Raw genomic sequence first — 21823 nt, forward strand, 5'->3', positions numbered from 1 at the left:
TTTTCCGGGTTACGGAGAACGCCTTGACGCCACTTCCTGCCTGGCCCCCTACCCCGGAAGCGGTGCCCTGCGCCCCTCCTCCCGCCGAGTAACGGGTTCTTGGGTTTACCTACCAATTGCTGCGCGGCTCGGATCCTCTGGTTCATGGACGGCACGTGTGAGGAGAGGCCCGCGGAGGATGGGAGAGACGAGGAGGACCCCGACTCCACGGAAGCCCCAGCCCGGATCCGGGACACTCCGGAAGATATCGTGCTGGAGGCTCCGGCCAGTGGACTGGCGTTCCATCCGGCCCGCGATCTCCTGGCGGCTGGGGACGTGGACGGGGACGTGTTCGTGTAAGTGCGGGGCAGAGATGGGGGCGTGGTGAGGGTGGTGGGTGTGGGGCTGCTCGGTCTGGAAGCTCCGCAGCGATGGAGCTGGGATGAGGAGAGAAAGTTACAGGGAGATTAAGTTTACAAGACTGAGTCTTGTCCAATTCGTTTAATAACATTCGCCTTTAAGCAAGTTACCACACAAATCTATTGAAAGAACTGAGCGACAAAGTGGCTGGAAAGTTGTGACGGAGCCCGGACAGGCAGGCGTTCAGGACACGGTTATTTCCCACCGAAATATTGTATTGATCCTGAAACAGGACCAACGGGGCCCCCTGCTTTCGCTTCTTGCCCACTTTAATTGATCTTTCAAAAACACAAATCCAGCCACCTCACTTCCTTGATTAAAATCCTTCAATAGTTTACCTTTGCTTTTAGAATTAAGTTGAGATTCCTTAATCCGGCTTTCAGGGCCTTGACCATCTGGCCCTTGCTCACTTTATTTTCTGTTTTCTGTGCTTATTCATCGTTACCTTTTTAATGTACCTTGAAGCCTCAGCTCCTTTGCACGTTATTCCTTCTTCCTGGAATTTCCCTCACTTGCACCTATTGTCCCAGAGTCCCCAGCATCTCTTCACTCTTCAAACATGCCTCAGACTAAATTAGATTACCTGTTAGATGTTGCCTTGGCACCAGATACCTTTTCCTCATAAACTACATAATGGTGTGTAACTATACATCCTTTTGCATAATTATTTGAACACTGTCTCCACTAAAAAAATGTTTTTTAAACTTTTTTGACCTCGCCCCACAGTAAAAATAGCTTTTATATTATGTGTGATGCACTCTAATATTTTCTGATTTATTTTATTCTGTCGTTATTGCGGGCACACACAGAAAATGCTGATTGCAGCTCAGTAATGGGTCATGACTAGAGTTTGAAAAACAACGTTCTGGAATGTAATCTGTAGTCTCTTTAGTTCTCCATTTTATCTCCTGCTTCTAGCCCAGGGTTAGTGCTCAATACACGTTTGATTTTGAGTAAAACATGTAGGCTAGAAGCAGTGAAAAGCCATTGAAGGCCTTAACCAGGAGAGTTGTGCTATCAGATTTACTTAATGAATTTAACCCCCAAACCCCTCATTAGCTGCAATGGCCTTGGGCAAGTTAATTTCTGATTTTCATCTTTGAAAATGGGAACAGTAGGGAATTCTCTGGCGGTCCCGTGGTTAGGACTCCATGCTTTCACTGCCAGGGACCCGGGAACTAAGATCCCGCAAGCTCTGTGGCTCTGAGGAAGGAGGAAGGGATGGAGGGAGAGAAGGAGGGAGGAAAGAAGGAAGGGAGGGAGGGAGGGAGAAAGGGAGAGAGAAAAAGAGAGGGAGAAGGGGGCTTCCCTGGTGGCACAGTGTTTAAGAATCTGCCTACCAATGCAGGGGACACGGGTTCGAGCCCTGGCCCAGGAAGATCCCACATGCCACGGAGCAACTAAGCCCATGGGCCACAACTACTGAGCCTGCGCTCTAGAGCCGGAGCAACTAAGCCCATGCGCCACAACTACTGAGCCTGTGCTCTAGAGCCCGCGAGGCACAACTACTGAGCCCGTGTGCCACAACTACTGAAGCCCACGTGCCTAGAGCCTGTGCTTCCCAACAATAGAAGCCACCGCAATGAGAAGCCCGCACACCGCACCGAAGAATGGCCCCTGCTTGCCGCAGCTAGAGAAAGCCGCACACAGCAACAAAGACCCAACGCAGCCAAAGATAAATAAAATAAATAAATTTATATTAAAAAAAAGAGGGAGGGAGGGTGAGAGAGAGAGAGAGTAAGGCAGGTAGGCAGGCAGGGAAGGCAAGGCGGGAAGGAAGGATGAAAGAAAATGGGAACAATAATACATACCTTGCAGAGAGGTTTACTACTTTTATCCATGTTTACAGTGCCAGATACTTGGGAGTCACCCTGGACTTTTCTTCACACACACCCCTGGCTTCTGTTTGTCTCCTCTTCTCTACCCTCAGCCACTGCCTTCTGGAGGCCTCGAACTTCTCCTATGACCATTCCAGAGAGGTTCCTTTTTCCCAAAGGATTCAATTCAGACTTCTGCCTGGCCTACATGGTTGTCTCAAGCCTAGTCCAGCCCCTCTTTCCAGATTCAGCTATACCTCTCTCTTCCCACTTGAACTCTCCTCATTCCTCGTGTCTGCCCTGGGAGAGACACCAGCATCTGCCTCCAGTATCTGCCCTTTGTTCTCTGCCAGGTGAACTACTTATTCTTCATGATCCAACTCACATGCCATCACCTTAGTTAGCTTTCCAGGGCTCTCTACCCTTCCAAAGTATTCATTCAATCTGTGTTTATTAAGCAACCTTTTCATGCTAGGCACTGGGACAGAACAAACAATAAGTAGACCCAGTTCTGCCTGCCTGGAACTCACTAGCAAGCAAGCACTTATTCATTCAACCCTTTTTGAAGATCTGCTGAGGCAGGCACTAGGGATAATCTCTGACAGGTACTTGCCTCAAAGCTGAGCTTACAGGCTGGTGCCTCTCTACCTCCCTTTTCATCCTTCCGCCACACGTGTTCACAATGTGCCGTAATTTTTTTTTTTTTTTGGCTGCGTTGGGTCTTCGTTGCTGCACGTGGGCTTTTCTCTGGTTGCGGCGAGCGGGGGCTACTCTTTGTTGTGGTGCGCAGGCTTCTCATTGCGGTGGCTTTTCTTGTTGGGAGCATGGGCTCTAGGCGTGTGGGCTTCAGTAATTGTGGCTCGCGGGCTCAAGAGCGCAGTAGCTGTGGTGCACGGACTTAGTTGTTCCGCAGCATGTGGGATCTTCCCAGACCAGGGCTCGAACGCGTGTCTCCTGCATTGGCAGGCAGATCCTTAACCACTGCGCCACCAGGGAAGCCCAATGTGCCGTAATTAATTGTGGCTTTCTTTAGCTCCTGTAGACCTGGAGTGTAATATCCCTGTCTTACTAATCTTTACATTTCCAACTTCTGGGCTGTTCTGTCATTAACTATTTTTGGACCTCCAGAGTGATTCAGACCTAATGTTTCTCCAGGTTATGGCTTTCAAAGATGATGAAGAGGGGTGGGGTGAGGTCACAAAAATGTACATTGAATGAAAAAAAGACCTCACATTTGAAGCTCATTGAAGATGGGAAAATGGGGGACTTCCTTCTCGGTCCAGTGGGTAAGACTCCGCGCTCCCAATGCAGGGGGCCCAGGTTCAATCCCTAGTTGGGGAACTAGATAACGCATGCATGCCACAACGAAGATCCTGCATGCTGCAACTAAGACCCGGCACAGCCAAAATAAATATTAAAGAAAATAATAATATAAATACCTATTCATTAAAAAAAAAAAGAAAATGGGATGGTAACCTCCTTGGGCTTGGAGGTGTGCAAGCAGGAACTCCTAGGTAGGTGGAAGTTTGGCTAGTTGGTCTCTATCCTCCGAGGTGAGGTCTGGAGTCATTCACTCTTCTTCCATTCTCCCCAGCTTTTCCTACTCCTGCCAAGAGGGAGAAACCAAGGAGCACTGGTCCTCAGGTCACCACCTCAAGTCCTGCCGAGCCGTTGTCTTCTCTGAAGATGGGCAGAGTGAGTATTAGGAAAGGCAGCCAGCAGTGTGGTGGTGGGAAGGGAGCAACGAACAGCACCATGACCTGGCATTTCCCCCTCCCTCCCCACAGAACTTGTTACTGTGTCCAAGGACAAAGCCATCCATTTTCTAGATGTGGAGCTGGGACGACTGCAAAGACGCATTTCCAAGGCTCACAGGTAAGGGGAAGCCAACTGTGTGTTGAGACAAAAGGGTAAGGATTGATTGGTACATCCCTACTGAGACAAAGGTGCTCGAAGAAGTTCTGTATCTGTGTCTCTAGTGCCCCCATCAACAGCCTGCTGCTGGTGGATGAGAATGTTCTGGCCACTGGGGATGACACAGGTGGCATCCGCCTCTGGGACCAGCGGAAGGAGGGCCCCTTAATGGATATGCGGCAGCATGAGGAGTACATTGCTGACATGGCTCTGGACCCAGCCAAGAAGCTGCTGCTCACAGCCAGGTACAGCCTCAAAGCTGTATCCCCTCCCTTCCCTGTGTTAAATGTTTCCCTTGGTGGGTACCTCCAGCCAAGCCTACTGCTTTGCTCTCTCTACAGCGGAGATGGCTGCCTTGGCGTCTTCAACATCAGACGACGCCGGTTCGAGTTGCTCTCCGAGCCTCAATCTGGAGACCTGACCTCTGTCACACTTATGAAAGTACAGCTGGGTGGGGCGGGATGGGGGTGTGCAATAGGGACTTGGTTTGATGTGGCTCCACAAACATGGTTTTCCCTGTTTCCCTGCAGTGTGGGAAGAAGGTGGCCTGTGGCTCCAGTGAAGGTACCATCTACCTCTTCAACTGGGATGGCTTTGGGGCCACAAGTGACCGCTTTGCCCTGAGAGCTGAGTCCATTGACTGCATGGTTCCAGTCACTGAGAGTCTGCTGTGTACCGGCTCCACTGATGGAGTCATCAGGTGAGAGAAGCTGGATGGCCCTCCAGTCATAGGAAGGGCAGACCTAACTGGCCCATACCGAACACTTTTCTTTCTGTCCAGGGCTGTCAACATCCTGCCAAACCGAGTGGTGGGCAGTGTGGGCCAGCATGCCGGGGAACCTGTGGAGAACCTAGCCCTCTCCCACTGCGGCCGCTTCCTGGCCAGCAGTGGCCATGACCAGCGCCTCAAGTTTTGGGACATGGCCCAGCTGCGGGCTTTGGTGGTGGATGACTACCGCCGGCGCAAGAAAAAGGGAGGGCCACTACGGGCGCTGAGCAGCAAGGCCTGGAGCACGGATGACTTCTTTGCAGGACTGAGGGAGGAGGGAGAGGACGCCACAGCTCAGGAGGAAGAGGAGGAGAGTGAGGATGACAGTGACTGAGGGAATGAGCTGAATCTCAGGATGGGTTCTCAGTGGACAAGAGTCTTGCTTTCTGGGCTGGATCCCTAGAGAGGCTGGGAATTTAAAATATCCTATTGTGCACTAGAAGATGCTCAGGATCGGCACACTGATGTGGGAAAGGACTTGCCCTGTAGCCGCTGCTCACTCCACCAGTGTAAGACAAGCCCACAGCTGGCGCAAGACAGCACGGACACAGGTTTAAACCAACCAGGGGTTTAATATAAATACAACCAGCATAGAAAAACCAGCATAGAAAAACTCAAAACTACGCATACACCAAAACCAGAATGCCAAGTGGTTGGGGCAAAGGCCCTGACCCTTTGGCTCAGCCAGCCCCCAAATAAAAACATCAACAAAGACAAATCAAGAAAATAAGAAGCAAAGATTCATGTTAAGCTGTGGAAGGAGAGAGGGGTGTGTGTGCGTGTGTGTGTGTCAGAGAACAACCCTGGGGTTAGGTTAAACCCCAGGCTGGGAGGGGGAAGGGAAGCTTCCTCACCACAACTTAGCCAAACTTGAACTGCCCCGAGGTGCTGTGGGCCCTGCCTCAGCTGGGAGGCTGTGTCAGGCCTAGGGCAGGGCCCATGCTCCTCCCCTTCTTGGGATCAGATAGCAGCTGCCCAGGCCTGCTGGGCCAGGGACTGACACAGGCTCCACCTACTCATTCAGGCTGCCTGGGGAGAGGATTAGGTCACTGCTGAACCATGGTACCTCCTGCCTCAGCCCCAGCAGACCACAGGAGGCTGGCCCCAGACTCAGTGCCTCCAGCAGCCGTGCAGACACAGCATCCTTGGCCACCTCATGCCCATCCTGCCCACTGGGGCCCAGCACAACCCAGATGAGGCCACTGAAGGGCACTGGATGCCCAGGGATCACCACCTGGTACCAGAATCGGTGCCAGCCAGCAGAGCCTGTGCCCAAACACTTGGTGAGGAACAGTGGGCTGCCCAACTTCATCCGTTGGCACAGCAGCTGCAGGGCAGCCCGAGCCCCTTGGGACTCCAGCCCCTTGTCCCTGGCCAGGGCTACTTGGCTGCCCTCTGGCTGTAGGCACTGTAGAGAGGGACCTGTGAGCTGCTGGCGGAGTCGCTGCTTCAGGTCTGGCTTAAGCCACTCCACGGCCACCTGTTCTCCACAGAGGCGTGACTGCCCTGCAGGAAAAAGGCAGAGACAGGGCTGGGTCTAAGCCCTGGGTCCAAGCACCCAGACCGGAGTCCTCTGGAGTCACACAAGCCTGTTTAATTTGTCACCTCCCCATTTCCTGGTGTGACACCAGACAAGTTAAATAACTTCTCTAGGCTTCTTTGTGTTTACTTACAAAGGGAGTGCAATAACTGCTACCTTCTAAACTTCCTTGGAGTACTGGTTGATTGCAGGCTTTGTCTACCTCATAACCATCAGAATAGCTAACCTTTACCCTGAATACTTGCCAGGAACTACAGAATGTGCTAAGTGCTGCTTAATTCTCAGTTTCAGGAAGTAGGTTCTACAGTGGATAAAAGGTAGGCTCAGTTGGATTGCCTTGGGCAAGTCAATTTTTCTTAACACAGTCTCCTATCTAAAGAGGGACAACTCTATATGCTCTACAGTTCTGTTTCACTGCAATGTGGAGGATTAAGTCAGGAGATAGTGCATGTGTAGTGTGAAGTTTAGGTGAGTGGTAGCTGGTAGCACCGGTGGAAATTTAAAGACGTGAGGTCAGATAGTCTGTTTCAAACTCAAGTGTGTTTGACCCTAAGGTCTCGCGACTTTAACCCGCTATGCTGATCTACGCTGACGTGTTGAGGTAAAGTGCCGGGTAGAACGCGTTTAGCCCCAACCAGCGGCCCCCCGCAGTCTCCACCCCTACCTTCCACCAGGGCCTTTTTGGCCATGGCTGCGGCGCGGTGCGAGCTGAACTTGAGTAGTGCGATCTGCGCGGGTGCCGGCCCGGGGCTGCGCAGCAGCAGCGCTTCCTGCAGGCCGGGCCCCAGCGGCTGCAGCGCGAGCAGTAGCGCTTGGCGGCTCAGGCCCGGCGGCAAGCCGTCCACACTCAGCTCGCACTTCTCGGTGCTGCGGCACACGAGCAGCGGGCAGGCCGGCCGCAGCGGGTGGTTGTGCAGCGTGGCGATGGCGGCCTGGGCGCCGCGTCGCGAGCTGTAGCGGGCGTAAGCAAAGCCGCGGTTCAGGCCGCTGAAGGTCATCATCAGGCGGAACTCGTAGAGGCGGCCCACGCGCTGGAACAGTGGGATCAGCTGGTGCTCGTACACGTCCTGGGGCAGCCGCCCGATAAACACTTCTGACCCGGCCGGCGGCGGGCTGCCCACCCATCCTGGGGGAAGGGGGTGGGGAGGGGCACCGTCATCCACCCGGACGGTTCCGGGGTCGAGGTCCAGGAACCGAGCGCAGGAGGGAGTATGTGTGCAAACGTCTGTGAAATGGTTACAACACCCCCCCGTACACCCCGGGTCGTTGGCGTAACTGGGTGACTGAGCTACCAACGGGGCTGGCACCGTTAAGACTGGCTCCCTTCCTCGAGGGGGCGGGTGGGTGGGAAGCCACAGACAATGAGTTTCATCAGCTGCGGGGGCGGGTAATGGGGCAGTTATAAGTTTCTGACTGTGGAGCCTCGGCGTAGGCCCCTCCCTCCCCCGAACGCGGCGGCTCGTAGCCGTCGGGGCTGCCTTAGCCCTCCCGTAGGCGTAGGGCTGGGACTACCGTACCTGGGGGTGGCCCGCCATACTTCCTCTGCCCGTTCACCTGCACCAGGCGGATGCCCGTCTCCCTGACCCACGCCTCCAGCGCCGCCTTGTTCTCTGGATTCACCCTCTCACACCACAGCTGAGGGCAAAAGGGCAGGTTGGAATGCCGTATCGCCGCGTCCACCCCCACCTCTCCTGTTATGTCCAGGGCTCACCGACCCCCTCGGAGGCAAACACCTACCTCACACTCCCGCTTGGACTGCATTGCTCTCCCGCTGCCTCGCTGGTACCCCCTTTATAACTTCCTCCCTATCTGCCCCTCTGGAAGCTTCCCTACTCCTCCCCCCAAGCTCTCATTGGTTCTGAGCACGACCCCGCCCACCAAGGGGTGGGGGTATCTGCCGCACGTGCGCCGCGGGAACCACAGACCCTCAGGTGAAAGCTAGAGACCCTAGTGGGTGAGTCTGCGGGTAGCCCCACCTCCTAAAAAACGGCTCGCAAACCGGCAGGATGGAAGCTGGAGGCGAGAACGTCACGGGCGCCCTACCCGTGCGGAATAGCCCGTGGGAGCTACTGTAAGTGTCTCTCCCCATTTTCCACCTCTGAAGTGGTCGCAGTGGGAGGCCCAGGCTCTAACAGGGAAGGCAGGGCTAGGCAGTAGTGACACAGGCAGGCTCCAGTGGTTGAGGCATTTTATTGGACCTTCCGCGGCGGCTGGTTGTGGGAAGCGTTCCCTCCACTTGGTTGTAGGGCTCTGCCGAGGAGGCCATCTTGGGCCAGTTCCCCGTGGCCCACCCATTTTTGGGTGGCCATTTTTGCCTGTGATTACCAATAAAATAATTATAATAAAAATAAAAAAGTCTCTGTTCTGACCACTCTTCAGGTCTTCCTGTTGGGAAGGAAACGTGCAAAGCTGTTGAAGTACGTATGCAGAGTTTTGTCTTAGCCTTAAATAGTGCCAGTCCCACTTTCCTCTGATAGTTCAACTCAGCAGATGCAAAGGGGCTGGCTTGTTCTCCTTTTGATTTCCTCCACAAGGTCTTCTCTTCGGACGTCCACCTGGCCAGGATGGAGGAACAAGGTGGTATGAGCATCTTGTGTTCCACTGCTCTCTGAGCACCCATGCCTTCCTCTAGTCATCAGGCCTGGCTCAGCTGGGCGCAGGAACCCAATCAAACACCTCAGGGGAGACAGCGCTTCTTGGGGGAGGTGGAGAGACACAGGGTATGTGTGGGGATGGAGATTTTACCCTACCATGACCACAGTAACATATTACCCCCTTAAGTCCTTTAGGACTGGGCGTTAATATGAATGCCAGGCTTTTGCTTAGGTCTTGAATGGGCCTTGGCCTTGGTCTAGCTTATGTACAGTAACTTTCGGCCTTGGTCTGCCGAAATGGCATACATTCCCCGTCCCTCAGCCTTCCTGTCCACCTACTTACCTCTTCCCTGCTGGCCACTGAGCGGAGCTTGATGACCCCATCCTTGAGCTCTTGCTCACCAATGATGGCCACCAGTGGGATGCCTGCCTCCTCACAGTACTGCAGCTGGTTCAGTAACTTGGGGTTCTTCTTGTAGAGCAGCTCTGCCTGCAGGGGACCAGGGAAGGAGATGAAGGCTGTCTTCTGCAGTCCTCTGGGACAATCTCCTTGGGCCCCAAGTTGGCACCTTTCTCTGACCTTCACCCCAAGAAGTCACAGTAATGGCAGGGCCACTATGGATAAGCTTTTATTTCATTTGTGTCCAGCACTCCCAAATTTGCTGCCACTCTGGGGCTTGCCTCCTCTACCTTGATCCCAGCATCCCATAACTCTGAGATGAGCTTCAGTCTCTCCTCCAGCAGCTTCTTCTGTGCAGATGCCACAAGCACCTGTGTTTCTGTGGTCCGTACCTTCTCCTTCAAGGCCTAGGGAAGAAGCAGTTAAGAAAGAACTGGGCTACCCTTTACAACACCTTAAAAGAGCAAACAGAGCGGGCTCCTGTCAGGATTCTGAGACCAGGCCCAACTCCATCAGGGCAGGCTAGTCTTCTCATCTAGCAATTGGGCAAAAAGTAGCTCTTAGAAGAATAAGAAATGAACTGACTGGCTTGTACATATGACTTGCCAGAATTAATAATGGAGGGCAAAGGTAGCTTATGTACAGTAACTTCAAGCTTATCTCCATCTAGAACCTTATGCATCATAAGTGATATTCTGAGTTCACCCAGGCAATCCAGTCACCCCTGGCAGTCCTAGTTCCCACAGTCAGGAGACTGTGTCTCTTATACGTCAGCCATAGGGCACAACTTGGGAGGGGTGAGGATGGAGGGGAGAAAGAATGCTGCTGTCTCTTTTTCTGGAAAACTATTCCCATTGTTCTTACAACATAAGATGCCTACTGGAATAGTGACCTCAATTGGAAAACACCAGTGGGTTCCACTCTAGAGAAAAGGGTGGGAGCAGTGGGAAGGTTACTGCCAGAGCATTACCTGAGGGATGAAAGGCAACCAGCCACTTAAGAGCAGTAGCAACAAAGGTGGGCTTGAGGCCAAGAAGGGCTTTCTTCATGTTACTCTAGGTGCTAGAGAGTCAGGATAGCCATCTGAGGGATCCCACAGCCTCAGATACACGCTTCCCACTTAGAGACAATATCGCAGAGTGGTTGGGAGCAAGACTTTGGAGTTGGACTGCCTGCATCCGAATTCTGACTCTGCCACTTAAACCTTGGGCAAATTATTTGATCTATAATCTTCAGTTCCCTTGCCTGAGAAATGTAAATAATAAAAGTAGCTACCCTCAGAGGGCTGTTTAAGAGTTTTATTAGACAATGTGTGAAAAGCACTAGGCACAGTGCCTAGCACAGAGTAGTAAAGTATTAAGTGTTCTGTATTATGAGGAAGATCCAGGTCTTTGGATATACTGGCCTAGATTCCTGACAGCTCTGAAGGAAGTAGGGAGCAAAGGATTTTGTGAAGAAAGAATGATCAAAGATCCATCAAGCTGGCCTATAATGGAGTGGGAGTCTGAAGGACAGCAAAAGTTTTCTCTCCCATTTCTTTGCAAAGGTGCAACTTGCCCAATGCAGTACTACTTGCCCCCTTAGAGATCAAAGAAGATAGCTCAGGTGCCACCATCTGCCCAGAATGTCGTCCACCCAGCCCCAAGACCTACCTCCAGCCTCTGCTCCACAATGGAGAAGATCCGCTCCACCCCAATGCTGAGCCCCACGCATGGCACCTTGCGCCCTTTGGGATCAAACATGCCCACCAGCCCATCATAGCGCCCTCCAGCCGCCACACTGCCCACACCCAGGGGCTCTTCCCCTGCCTGGGCTGGGGGCTGTAGCAGCACCGCCTCATAGATCACCCCGGTATAGTAGTCCAGCCCTCGAGCCAGGCTCAGGTCGAAGGAGATCTGGAGGGATAAGAACATGGTCAGCAGCAGATGAGGATCAAAGGCCTCCAGCCCCGGAGCTCAGCTAAGGCTCCCATCCCAACCTGACTCACCTTGTCAGCAATGCCATACAAGGTCAGATACTCAAATAGCAGCTTCAGGTCTCCCAGGCCCTCCAAGGCCTGCTTGTTTTGGGACAATTCAGGATCCTGGAGCAGCTGTTCCACCAGGGATACGCCACCTGGGGAGACAGATTTGTGAGCCAGACTGACAAGAAGAAAAAGATAAGGGCTTTACCTTTTCCTCTGGATTACACATGTATGCATGTGTGCATACACACACATGCATTCCCTTTCTCTCTCTCTCCAGCGCGCGCGCGCACGCGCACACGCGCACACGCACACACGCGCGCGCACACACACACACGCACGCACACAGAGTTTGGCTTTCGCTTGAGGGCAGTGGGATGGCTGCTGGGGAGGCAGGGTTTGTTTCTCACCATGCTGCTGGACGTAGTCCCCAATGTGGTCAGCCACCTCAGGTGCCAGGCCCTTCTCTCCCACCATCTCACTCTTTACTTCCTCCCAGGACACCTGAGCAGACAGATACCAGTCAGGGAACCCTGGGCAGCTTCCCCAGTGCAGAGCAAGTGTGAGCCCTTCTCAGGGGGTGGTCTTGAGCAGAAGCTGCCCATCAACCTATATCCTGGGGCTAATCTTCCTCTGTGGGCACAGAAGCAGGCCCCTCTCTCTCCTAATCTTTTCCATTTCTCAGAGCAGGGTGGGATCTGGGAAAAGAAGAGTCAGGTGTTTGGGTTGTTACCTTGTCCAGCTTGTCCACTGAGGAGCAGATGGTGCGGAACTTGCTGTCAGGAACACCACAGACGGCAAACGTCCCATCTAGGATGCGCCGATCATTCACCTGCAGCGACCCAAGGCATAGTGAGAAGAGAATCTCCTTACATGACCCTCGATAGCCTTGGACACTTAGGCTACTGGTTCCTCTGCACAAGGACCTTCTCCTGTGAGAGGCCAGGCCCAGCTTTGCCCTCCCAGCCCCATTCAGCTCTGACCTTGACCAGGAAGTCGCCTATCTGGAGTGAACTCAGGATCTCACACATTATCTTCAGGCACTCTGCATCAGGAATCATGGGGTCAAATTGCCCAGCAATGTCAAAATCCTGTAGGGAGAGGGCTAGCTAGAGGTCCTCAGGGGTTTAACCTTGAGGGAGGACTCCTGGGAGCTCTGCTCTCTATGAAGGAGGCCTCTTTGCACTCATGCACAGACCACGTTCTTCATTCTCCGTCTGACTGTCAGCCCAGAGCAAAACCCCAGTATTCCTGGGTCTCTTACCAGTCCTGGTTTTCTTCCCATCCACAGGGCTATTCCTTCATTATCTCACTCATCTATTTTTCCTTATTTCCTTCCACTGTTGTGGGAGCAATTATACGGCCTTAGTCCTTTATTCATTCAGAAGCTGTGCCACCAGTCTGGGTGACAGTACCTCAAATCCAGTTTCCTCATCCTTTGCTCTGATCCTATCACTGTGGTTTAATATAAAAAGCACTGGACCAAGAGTTCTAGTCCTAACTTTGCCTTTCTTATCCCTATGATCTCTTCATCTTGCTGAGCCTCAAGTTTCCTCAGATAAAATGAGGAGCGTAATCCCTGTCCTGTATATGAAAATACTAAAGAAATCTTAGGGTTAGCATTATCTGGGGCATCTAGAGTTTTCAGGACACCATAAGTACTCAATAGATTCTACTGGCTCAAGGGAGGGCCTCCTTACCCATCCTGCCCCCATACTCACACACTGGTAGAATTCCCGATATCGTCCTCGGGTCATGGCTGGGTTATCCCGCCGATACACTTTTGCTATGTGGTAGCGTTTAATGTTGGTCAGTTTATTCATTGCCAAATATCGAGCAAAAGGAACCTGATGACAAAGAGTTAAGGGGAAAGCCCCACCTTTCACAGTCTGGAAGTTGATTATCATCACCAACAGAAGCTGGGGTCTAACCATACCCTGTGTGGGTAAAACCACCATCTGTAAGATTAACAGCATTTCTGAACATCAGCAAGAATCAACTTTGTTACCATATAGGGCAGCTGAAGTCTCATAAAATATTAAGGCTCTTTTCTTTCTGGGCTATGCTGAGCACAGCAGGGGGGTGGGCAGATTGGCCAGGGAGCAGAAAAAGGGCCCCAAGTAGGGATCTCTAAGCAGATGATTCTCTGACATAGCTTGGAGATAAAGGAAACGTGCTGTTGGTCAATTAGGGAGAACTCTGTCCACCAGCCAGGGCAAGGGAGACATATTCTGAATCCAGGGGATTGTTGGCAGAGTCAGAACTGGACCCTGACATAAAGCTGAGGTCTCACTCAGGATTCAGAAGCCTTCGAAGGCTAGCTATGCTCTGTTTAGCCAAAGCCCAGCTCCTGGTTTAGAGAAATAACTTCCCTGACTGCAAGATGCATTGTATTTGATCCCACCTATGTCTAGCTGCCCCCAAACCTGAGGCTAGTAAAAGCCCCAGCCCAGTAAGGGCCAATACGTCCAAAGTTTAAAAAGATACAGTGAGGTCATAGCGAAGAGACAGCAGCTCCCCACCTTGGTCCTTCAGGTCATAGATAAGCTTAGAGTCTTCCCCATACTTTCCAGTCAGTGTTTCCTGGAGAAAACATAAAGAAATGTGATCATAATGATAAATATAACAATTTGAAAGGAAGTTTTAAAAACAAAACCCCACCATTCTAACTATGACTGATTTCAACTTATCTACATTTCCTCTGTTCTCTCTCCCAATGTTTCCTTATTTGATGTAGTTATAATCAAGGAAATACCAATTTGGTTTTCTGCTTATCACATTTCCATTTTGTGACAGAGCTGAAGTATTATTTTTAAAAGCTGCATTGGGAGTTCCCTGGCGGTCTAGTGGTTAGGACTGCGCGCTCACTGCCGAGGGCCTGGGTTCAATCCCTGGTTGGGGAACTACGATCCCGCAAGCTGTGCGGCATGGCCAAAAAAAAAAAAAAAAAGCTGCATAATATTCTAGTGAGAAGAAGCTATTTCCTTCCTTCCTAGTGTTACACTGATAGATGTTTAGGTTATTCCAATTGAAAAAAAAATTCCAGAGCATTTCAATAAATATATTTGGGTACATAGTTTTTTCTTCTGAATATTTTTTTGGAGTATAAATGCCTAGGAGTGGGTCATTAGATCAACAAAGATAAATGTTTTTATGATGGCCTGAGATTTGAACACTGTCAAAAGCCAAAACTGAGAGAGTCCTTGCCCTGTGATGTCTTCAACAACATAACATATTTCACTACCAGACTGGCAAAGTTCAAAAAACCTGAAAATTCCCAGTGTGTAGAAAATAGAAACACTCATACAATGGTTGGTGTTATGGCCTGAGAATACAGTGGTTGGTATTATGGCCTGAATCGTGTCCCCTCGAAATTCATATATTGAAGCCCTATTCCCTGCACCCACCTGGCCCCCGTAACCTCAGATTGTGACTCTGTTCGGAGACAGGGTCTTTAAAGAAGTAATTAAGGTAAAATGAGGTCATTAGGATGAGTCTTAATCCAATATAACTCATGTCCCTATAAAAAGAGGAAATTTGGACACAGGAGGGAAGATGATGTGAAGACATAGGGAAAAGACACCATCTAAAAGCCAGTGAGAGAGGCCTTAAGCAGATCCTTCCCTCATGACCCTCAGAAGAAACCAACCCTGCTGACAGCTTATCTTGGACTTCTATCCTCCAGACAATAAATTTCTGTTCTTTAAGCCACCCAGTCTATGGTATTTTGTTATGGGAACACTAGCAAACTAATATAGTTGGTAGAAATAGGAATGAGTACAACCATTTGACCCAGAAATTCTACTTCTGTGAATTTACCCTGCAGATAAATGCCCACTAGTACCAGACATTGTTCTAAGCCTTGTGTATACATCAGTGAACAAAGGCAGTCCACGCCCTCATGGATCTTCTATAGTAATGAAAAGAGACAGGCAGTACATTAACTCAAAGAAACAAATTAACATAACTTTTGAGAGTGATAGCTGCTTTAACGGAAATAAAATAGGTCAATGTGATAGACAAGGGCTACTTTAGACAAGGCAGTTGGAGAGGAGTATTTGAGGAATGGCATTTTAGTTGAAATCTGAAATTAAAATCTGTTATGTCTAATTTACTCTGGAATTAAAGTCATGCAGAGAGCTAGAGAAAAAGGAAGTTCAGCAAGAGGGAAGAGCAGGAACAAAGGCTCAAAGATAGAAACATATTTAGTATGTTCCAGGAATAGAAAAAGACCATGGTAGCACAGTGGGCAAGGGAAGGAAGCACGTGAGATGAGGTGGGAAAGGTAGGCAGTTGCCACATCATGTAGGGCCTTGTAAGCCTGAGTAAAGAGTTTGGATTTTATTACAAATGCATTGGGAGTTACTGGGTTTTAAGCAGTGAGGGATGCAAAGAACTGTTTTTTAATAGCAAAGAACTAGAAACAACCTCAGGGTCCATCAATAGGAGACTGGTTGCATATTTATCCTTTATATGTTCGATTTACATGTATCTAGGAAACATCTCAAGTACAGGTGCCATGGAATTCAATGTAGACAGGAGCCATAAAAACTTCCACTCCTGAGAAGGGCTCTCTTTTGGATGCTGCCGGCCACAACCAAGGTAAATAAAAAGCAGGACCTCTTTCTCTATGCCAGTCCTGTCCCCCTTCTCATGGAGAAAATGCCAATCTTTGTCTGCAACAAGAGAGAGACCTTTGGGCCTCACTCTCTTGCCATCCTTTGTTGTTTGTATACCCATTATTCCACCAGGCAATTTCTCCTCATCCACCCCTCACCTTTAGTTCAAACACAGGTGTATCAATTACTTCTGCACCATGGCGCTTGAAACAGCTGATGATTACATCAAACACCTTCTCCCGAACTGCCATCTGCCGGGGACTGTAGTCTCTTGTGCCCTTGGAGTCAAAATCAGCCAGAGAACCAGGGATGGGGTTTAAAAACAAAGAACAGTAAGGTCTAGAAACATAAAAGCATGACTTCAATGATGGCGAATGAAAACCCTGCCCCAAACTTAGGTTTTCCTACAGGTCACTGAGTTGTAAAACAAGTACAAACAATTCCCTATTAATTGCCACACCCATTTGCTCTCACCCTTCTAAATTCTAACCCCTTTTTAGCTTGGTTCTATCTTCTAGAATTCTTGGAACTCTGTTCTCTGAGAAATTTTCCTAAACTCATATTCTGGGAAACAGAACATTCCCCTGCCTAATAGAAAACATCTACCTGATGACAGGCATATAACCAACTCAAACTGGCTTAATGAATCAAATTCCAAATTTTACAAGTAACATTCTCTCCCAACATACCTTAAAAAGAAACCCTAATGAATACTATTTTTTTTCTTTTTTTTTTTTTTTTTGCGGTACGCGGGCCTCTCACTGTCGTGGCCTCTCCTGTTGAGGAGCACAGTCTCAGCCACCATGGCTCACGGGCCCAGCCACTCCGCGGCATGTGGGATCTTCCCAGACCGGGGCACGAACCTGTGTCCCCTGCATCGGCAGGCGTACTCTCAACCACTGCGCCACCAGGGAAGCCCTGGCTTCTTTTGTTGTAGAGCACGGGCTCTAGGTTCGTGGGCTTCAGTAGTCGTAGCACGTGGGCTCAGAAGTTGTGGCTTGCGGGCTCTAGAGCACAGGCTCAGTAGTTGTGGCATGCAGGCTTAGTTGCTCCGTGGCATGTGGGATCTTCCCAGACCAGAGCTCAAACCTGTGTCCCCTGCTTTGGCAGGTGGATTCTTAACCACTGCGCCACCAGGGAAGTCTCCACTATTTTTTTCTTTAATTTTTTTCTGATAGCCCTATGACAAGGGCTAAGTAAATGAATTTGAACGTGTTGAGAAGTTAAATCATTACTTAAGGCCATTCAGCTGGTTCCTGGCAGTCAGTACTAGAACTCTGTTCTTCCAGGTCAGAGCTTGTAGTATGGGCTTTTATATGCTACTCACAAGTAGGACCTCTTTGGTCTCAGGACCCCTTTACACTCTTACTATTTACTAAGGACCCCAAAGTGGATTATACCTATCAATATTTATCGTATTATAAATTAAAACTGCGAACATTTAAAAATATTAATTCACTTAAAAAGAAAATCCATTACATGTTAACATGAATAACATTTTAGGAAAATGTAACTACTTTCCAAAACAAAAACATTTGGTGAGAAGAGTGGCATTGATTTACATTTTTTTTTTTTTTTTTTTTTTTTTTTTTTTTCTTTTTGCGGTATGCGGGCCTCTCACTGTTGTGGCCTCTCCCGTTGCGGAGCACAGGCTCCGGACGCGCAGGCCCAGCGGCCATGGCTCACGGGCCCAGCCGCTCCGCGGCATATGGGATCCTCCCAGACCGGGGCACGAACCCGTATCCCCTGCATCGGCAGGCGGACTCTCAACCACTGCGCCACCAGGGAGGCCCTGATTTACATTTTTGCAAATCTTTAATGCCTGGGTTAATAGAAGACAGCTGAATTCTCATATATGCTTTTTGCATTCAATTCTGTTGTGATATGTTGTTCTGGTTGAATATATAAAGAAAATCTAGCCTTACAGAGATGTGTAATTGTAAAAGGAGGAATATTTTTAATAAACTTTTCAGCTAATTGTAGATATTCTTCTTAAACTACATCAAAATCCAGAGGGAGAGCTTCTTAAGGATTGGTTTGCAATGCGGAATCTGAAAGTACATCAATGAACTTTTCACACTGTTACATTAAAATCCATTATAAGGTACCCAGAATTCACAGAGACAAAGTAGAACGATGGTTACCAGGGGCTGAAGGGAGGGTAGAATGGGGTGTTGCTGTTTAATGGGTAAAGAATTTCAGTTTGGTATGATGAAAAAGTTCTGGGGGATGAATAGTGGTTATGGTTGCACAGCAATATGAATGTACTTAATGCCACTGAACTGTACACCTAAAAATGGTTGGCAAATTTTATGTTATGTATAGTTTAGTACAATTTTAAAAATATCTGTTACTCTATCTTGTACTTTGGATATTCTACGCAGGCACAATTTTATAACATCATGCATTGGTCATTTAGAAAATATTTGTTCTTTGATAACAGTTACACAGATCTTCCAAATGTTGATATGCCTCATTATACAATATCAAAAAACCATATTTTTTCATGTCACCATAGATCTCATCAGGAAAGTCTTCAAGTATTGAGAACCTGTCAAGCTCGTGGTGGAAAATACAAGTTCTAACTTTGACTTGAACACTTGAATTTTATCACTGGCAACAAATACTGTTGAATGTTTTCCTTGAGGTGACAAGGCTCACTTTGTTCATTTTTGTGAAAATGTTTGCCAAATATCCAAATCTTTAACACAATAGTTTATCTTTCAGTTTTTCTTTCAAATAAAAAAGGTTTTCCATGAAAAAAGTAGCTAGTTCAGCCTACAGTTCACACATGGCACAAGCATTTTTCCTACTTTGGAATGCAGCAGAAGTGCTTTATCTGTGCTTTCCATTTCATCATACAGAATATTAAAAAACAGTGTACTCGAGGGTCGATATTCAATAAAATTAATAATTTTTACTGTTTTATCGAGGACATTCTTAAGTGAAACTGAATCTTTTTTTTTTACTGTGAGTTCACGAAAGTAAAGAACATAATGGTTATTAGTACAGCTCAGTGCCAACATCTTAATTTGTGCTAAGACACCAGCAGTTCTACACACCAGTGCTTTTGCACCTTCACTGCAAACGAAGTGAAAAAGGCAAATAACATTATGAAAATAATTTTGACAAGGAAGGTCCCTTGAAAAAGTCCTTTCCCCATAATACTGAGTTTTCTGTTAATTATGAATCACATGTCAAGAAATGTATTTCAACAAACTAAGTGGATATTAACTCTCCAGTATATTCTCATTTTCTTTTTTTTTTTAAACATCTTTATTGGAGTATAATTGCTTTACAGTGTTGTGTTAGTTTCTGCTGTATCTCATTTTCTTTTAACATTAAATTATGGAAAATTTCCAACACACATTATAGAGAATAGTACACTGGACCACCCCACCCTGTGTTTATTACCTACCTTCAACAACTATCAACATCTGCTATTCTTATTTTATCTAAGCCTCAATATTTTTTTTTCCTGCAGTATTTTAAAGTAAATCCCAGATATCATATACTTTCATCCATAAATATTTCAGTATGATTGTCTAACATATAAGGATTAAAAAACAAAACACTACAATACCTTTCTTACAACCAATACAACTTAACAGCAACCCTTTACCTAGTGCCCAAACCATGTTTAATTACCCCCAACTGCCACAATAATATCTTTTTATGGTTGACTGTTTGAATCAGATTCTTAATAAGTTCATAACTTGTACTTGGTTGATATGTCTCATGTCTATTTAATCTGCAACAGTTTCCTTTCCTTTTTTTTTTTTTTAAATGTCCTTTATTTGTTGAGGAAACTGAGTCATTTTTCTGAAAGAATTTTTCTCATTCTAGATTTGGTTAACAGTATATTCAATGTGGTCATTTAACATGTTCCTCCATTTCCCATATTTCCAGTAAACTGGTAGTTAGGTAAACTGGTAGTTAGGTAAACTGGTAGTTAAGTCTGAAGACTGATTAGATTCAGGTACAATTCTTGGCAAGAATGCTTCATAGGTGGTGCTGTGTACTTCCTATTGCATCACATCAAGAGGAATATAATGTCTGGTTGTCCTACTTTTAGTGATGCTAAGATTGATCATTGGGTTTACCTGAGGTCAGCCTGATCTATCATAAATCCCCATTAATCTTTTCACCCAATAGTTTGAATAACTATTGATGGTCACTGCCTTGGGGTTTTACACCATCTCTTTAACCTTTGAAATGAGTTATATGTAGAAAGGAATAGCTCAATGATTTTAGGAGCCCAAAGAATTACTCTTAAATGGTGACATCTCAACATAAGGAAGACAGATCATCTCCCCTCTACTTTGGAATTAAATTTCACATACATTCATTGAATACCTATTTAGTCCCAGACTCTCAGGTTAAATAAACCATGTGAATAATGAAAAGTCAGCAATAAATGCAATAACAGAGATACTTATGAAGTGCCAAGGGAACCCAGATGATAGGTAAATAGTTCAGTTTATAGAACTTACAGAAAGTGGCATCTGAACTGAAATCATGGTGGTTGAGCTAGGAATCTCCAACTTCATTCCATTCTACTCTCCTTCTCTATTTGGTTCTAGTCATAAAGGTCTTTTTATAGTTCCTGGAAACTACCAAGGTTCTTTCTCACTTCAGGATTTCCATACCCTACCTGGACTTATCTTCCTCACACTCTTCACCCGGCTGTCTTCCACTCATCTATTAGGTTAGCTAGTCTATCACTTCTTCAGACTTCCCAGTTCTCCCTTATTTTTCTCAGAGCATCCTTTTTACTTCTTTACATCACTTAACACAATTTGTAGTTACATATCTATGTGTGGGATTATTTCTCCTAAGTCTGTTTCCTTCAGTAGAATGTAAGCTCCCTGAGGGCAGGCTATATTGTTCACCATGGTACACTCACTGCTTTGTACAGTGCTAGGCACACAGTAAGCACTCAGTAAATATTTACTGAATGAAAGAAGGAGTAGCAGTAGCAGGTAGACTCCCCTAAGCACCCAGCTGGCCTAGTTTCTGCCATCACTTTGCCATCCCAGAATGACTCAGGGTCCAATCCAGCCTGGCGCCTACAGCCAACTGTTGTTTCCTCTGCAGGATTTCAGATCCTCCTCAATGACCTGATTCAGAGAAGCAGGCATATATGCGTCCTTGTGAGTGGAATTAGGGAACCTCTCAGAGGCTCCCTAAAGGAATATTTACCTTGGGGGTTTTGAGCACAAACTTCTGTTTCCCTTCATCTGGGCCCAGTTGTGCCTTCAGTTTCAGTAGTTTTGCCACCTCCTCCTCGATCTGTGGAGGGAAAGTAGGCACTGGGCTACCACATCTGCCACCCCCTCCCTCTTCCCTCATTCATTCAGTATCCCTCCCTCACCAGGATGTGGGGCATATCTCTCTCCCAAGTCTAGTTTTGCTTCTCTCGGGTCCTACCGCAGCTACCTCCCCACCCAGCCCGTCCTCCTACCTACAAGTCCAGTCCTTTCTTCCACATCCCCATCCTCTGTGCAGACCACTCCCCGCTCTGTTCTCCCAGGCCTTCCTTTGTCCCCTCTCCTGCCTCCTGGGTCGTACCTGCTCGGCGCTGGCCTTCCGCTGCTTAAGGGCCCGCACGCGCTCTCCCTGAAGTCGCACCAGATCCTCCAGCGTGACACGATCTGCCATACTGCCTGCCAACTGGAGCTGACTGCTGTCTAAATAGGTTGTGGGGGGCCACAGCTTCAGCTCGGATGACTTCCGGCTATCGAGTCGAGGGCCCGCACGCCTAGAAAGCCACCACGCAGTACAACAATCACTTCCGTCTCCTACCGG

The 21823-nt window shown here is 48.1% G+C and overlaps 3 protein-coding genes across 4 annotated transcripts; 1 reads left to right on the forward strand and 2 right to left on the reverse strand.

The window, feature by feature from the left end:
- The first annotated feature begins 22 nt into the window (after positions 1-22).
- WDR55 (WD repeat domain 55) lies at positions 23-5637 on the forward strand. The gene is made up of 7 exons (XM_081233301.1): positions 23-335; positions 3811-3911; positions 4004-4091; positions 4196-4375; positions 4472-4571; positions 4661-4830; positions 4912-5637. The coding sequence occupies exons 1-7, from the start codon at positions 145-147 to the stop codon at positions 5231-5233; spliced, it is 1152 nt and encodes a 383-aa protein (XP_081089427.1). The 5' UTR covers positions 23-144; the 3' UTR covers positions 5234-5637.
- A 112-nt stretch (positions 5638-5749) lies between these two features.
- Positions 5750-8522, reverse strand: DND1 (DND microRNA-mediated repression inhibitor 1). Its single transcript, XM_081233302.1, is given in 5 exon segments — positions 5750-6013; positions 6016-6405; positions 7104-7565; positions 7957-8074; positions 8177-8522. Coding segments are annotated over 5 exon segments (1062 nt in total). The 5' UTR covers positions 8201-8522; the 3' UTR covers positions 5750-5945.
- Positions 8523-8610: 88 nt separating this feature from the next.
- HARS1 (histidyl-tRNA synthetase 1) lies at positions 8611-21782 on the reverse strand. 2 transcript variants are annotated; one of them, XM_081233299.1, is made up of 13 exons: positions 21587-21782; positions 21218-21307; positions 16174-16293; positions 13884-13979; positions 13118-13243; positions 12380-12487; positions 12130-12228; positions 11807-11900; positions 11421-11548; positions 11086-11328; positions 9724-9840; positions 9377-9523; positions 8611-8994 (listed from the first exon to the last, which is right to left on the reverse strand). In XM_081233299.1, the coding sequence occupies exons 1-13, from the start codon at positions 21674-21676 to the stop codon at positions 8923-8925; spliced, it is 1530 nt and encodes a 509-aa protein (XP_081089425.1). In that variant the 5' UTR covers positions 21677-21782; the 3' UTR covers positions 8611-8922. The 2 variants fall into 2 exon arrangements, with proteins under 2 accessions (XP_081089425.1, XP_081089426.1); XM_081233300.1 differs by having other exon boundaries at positions 9373-9523.
- Between the last annotated feature and the right edge of the window lie 41 nt (positions 21783-21823).

This window comes from Mesoplodon bidens (assembly GCF_964165515.1).
Source record: "Mesoplodon bidens genome assembly, chromosome: 4".
NCBI lineage: Eukaryota > Metazoa > Chordata > Mammalia > Artiodactyla > Ziphiidae > Mesoplodon > Mesoplodon bidens.

Bases quoted from the DNA above. Each gene is read 5' to 3' on its own strand.
- WDR55 (XM_081233301.1), top strand. From the start codon at position 145: ATGGACGGCACGTGTGAGGAGAGGCCCGCGGAGGATGGGAGAGACGAG. The intron at 336-3,810 runs GTAAGTGCGGGG...CATTCTCCCCAG, and splicing joins GTGGACGGGGACGTGTTCGT to CTTTTCCTACTCCTGCCAAG. The intron at 4,572-4,660 runs GTACAGCTGGGT...GTTTCCCTGCAG, and splicing joins CCTCTGTCACACTTATGAAA to TGTGGGAAGAAGGTGGCCTG.
- HARS1 (XM_081233300.1), bottom strand. From the start codon at position 21,676: ATGGCAGATCGTGTCACGCTGGAGGATCTGGTGCGACTTCAGGGAGAG. The intron at 21,308-21,586 runs GTACGACCCAGG...TTCCCTCCACAG, and splicing joins GGAAGGCCAGCGCCGAGCAG to ATCGAGGAGGAGGTGGCAAA. The intron at 16,294-21,217 runs GTAAATATTCCT...TTTGACTCCAAG, and splicing joins TTGTGCTCAAAACCCCCAAG to GGCACAAGAGACTACAGTCC.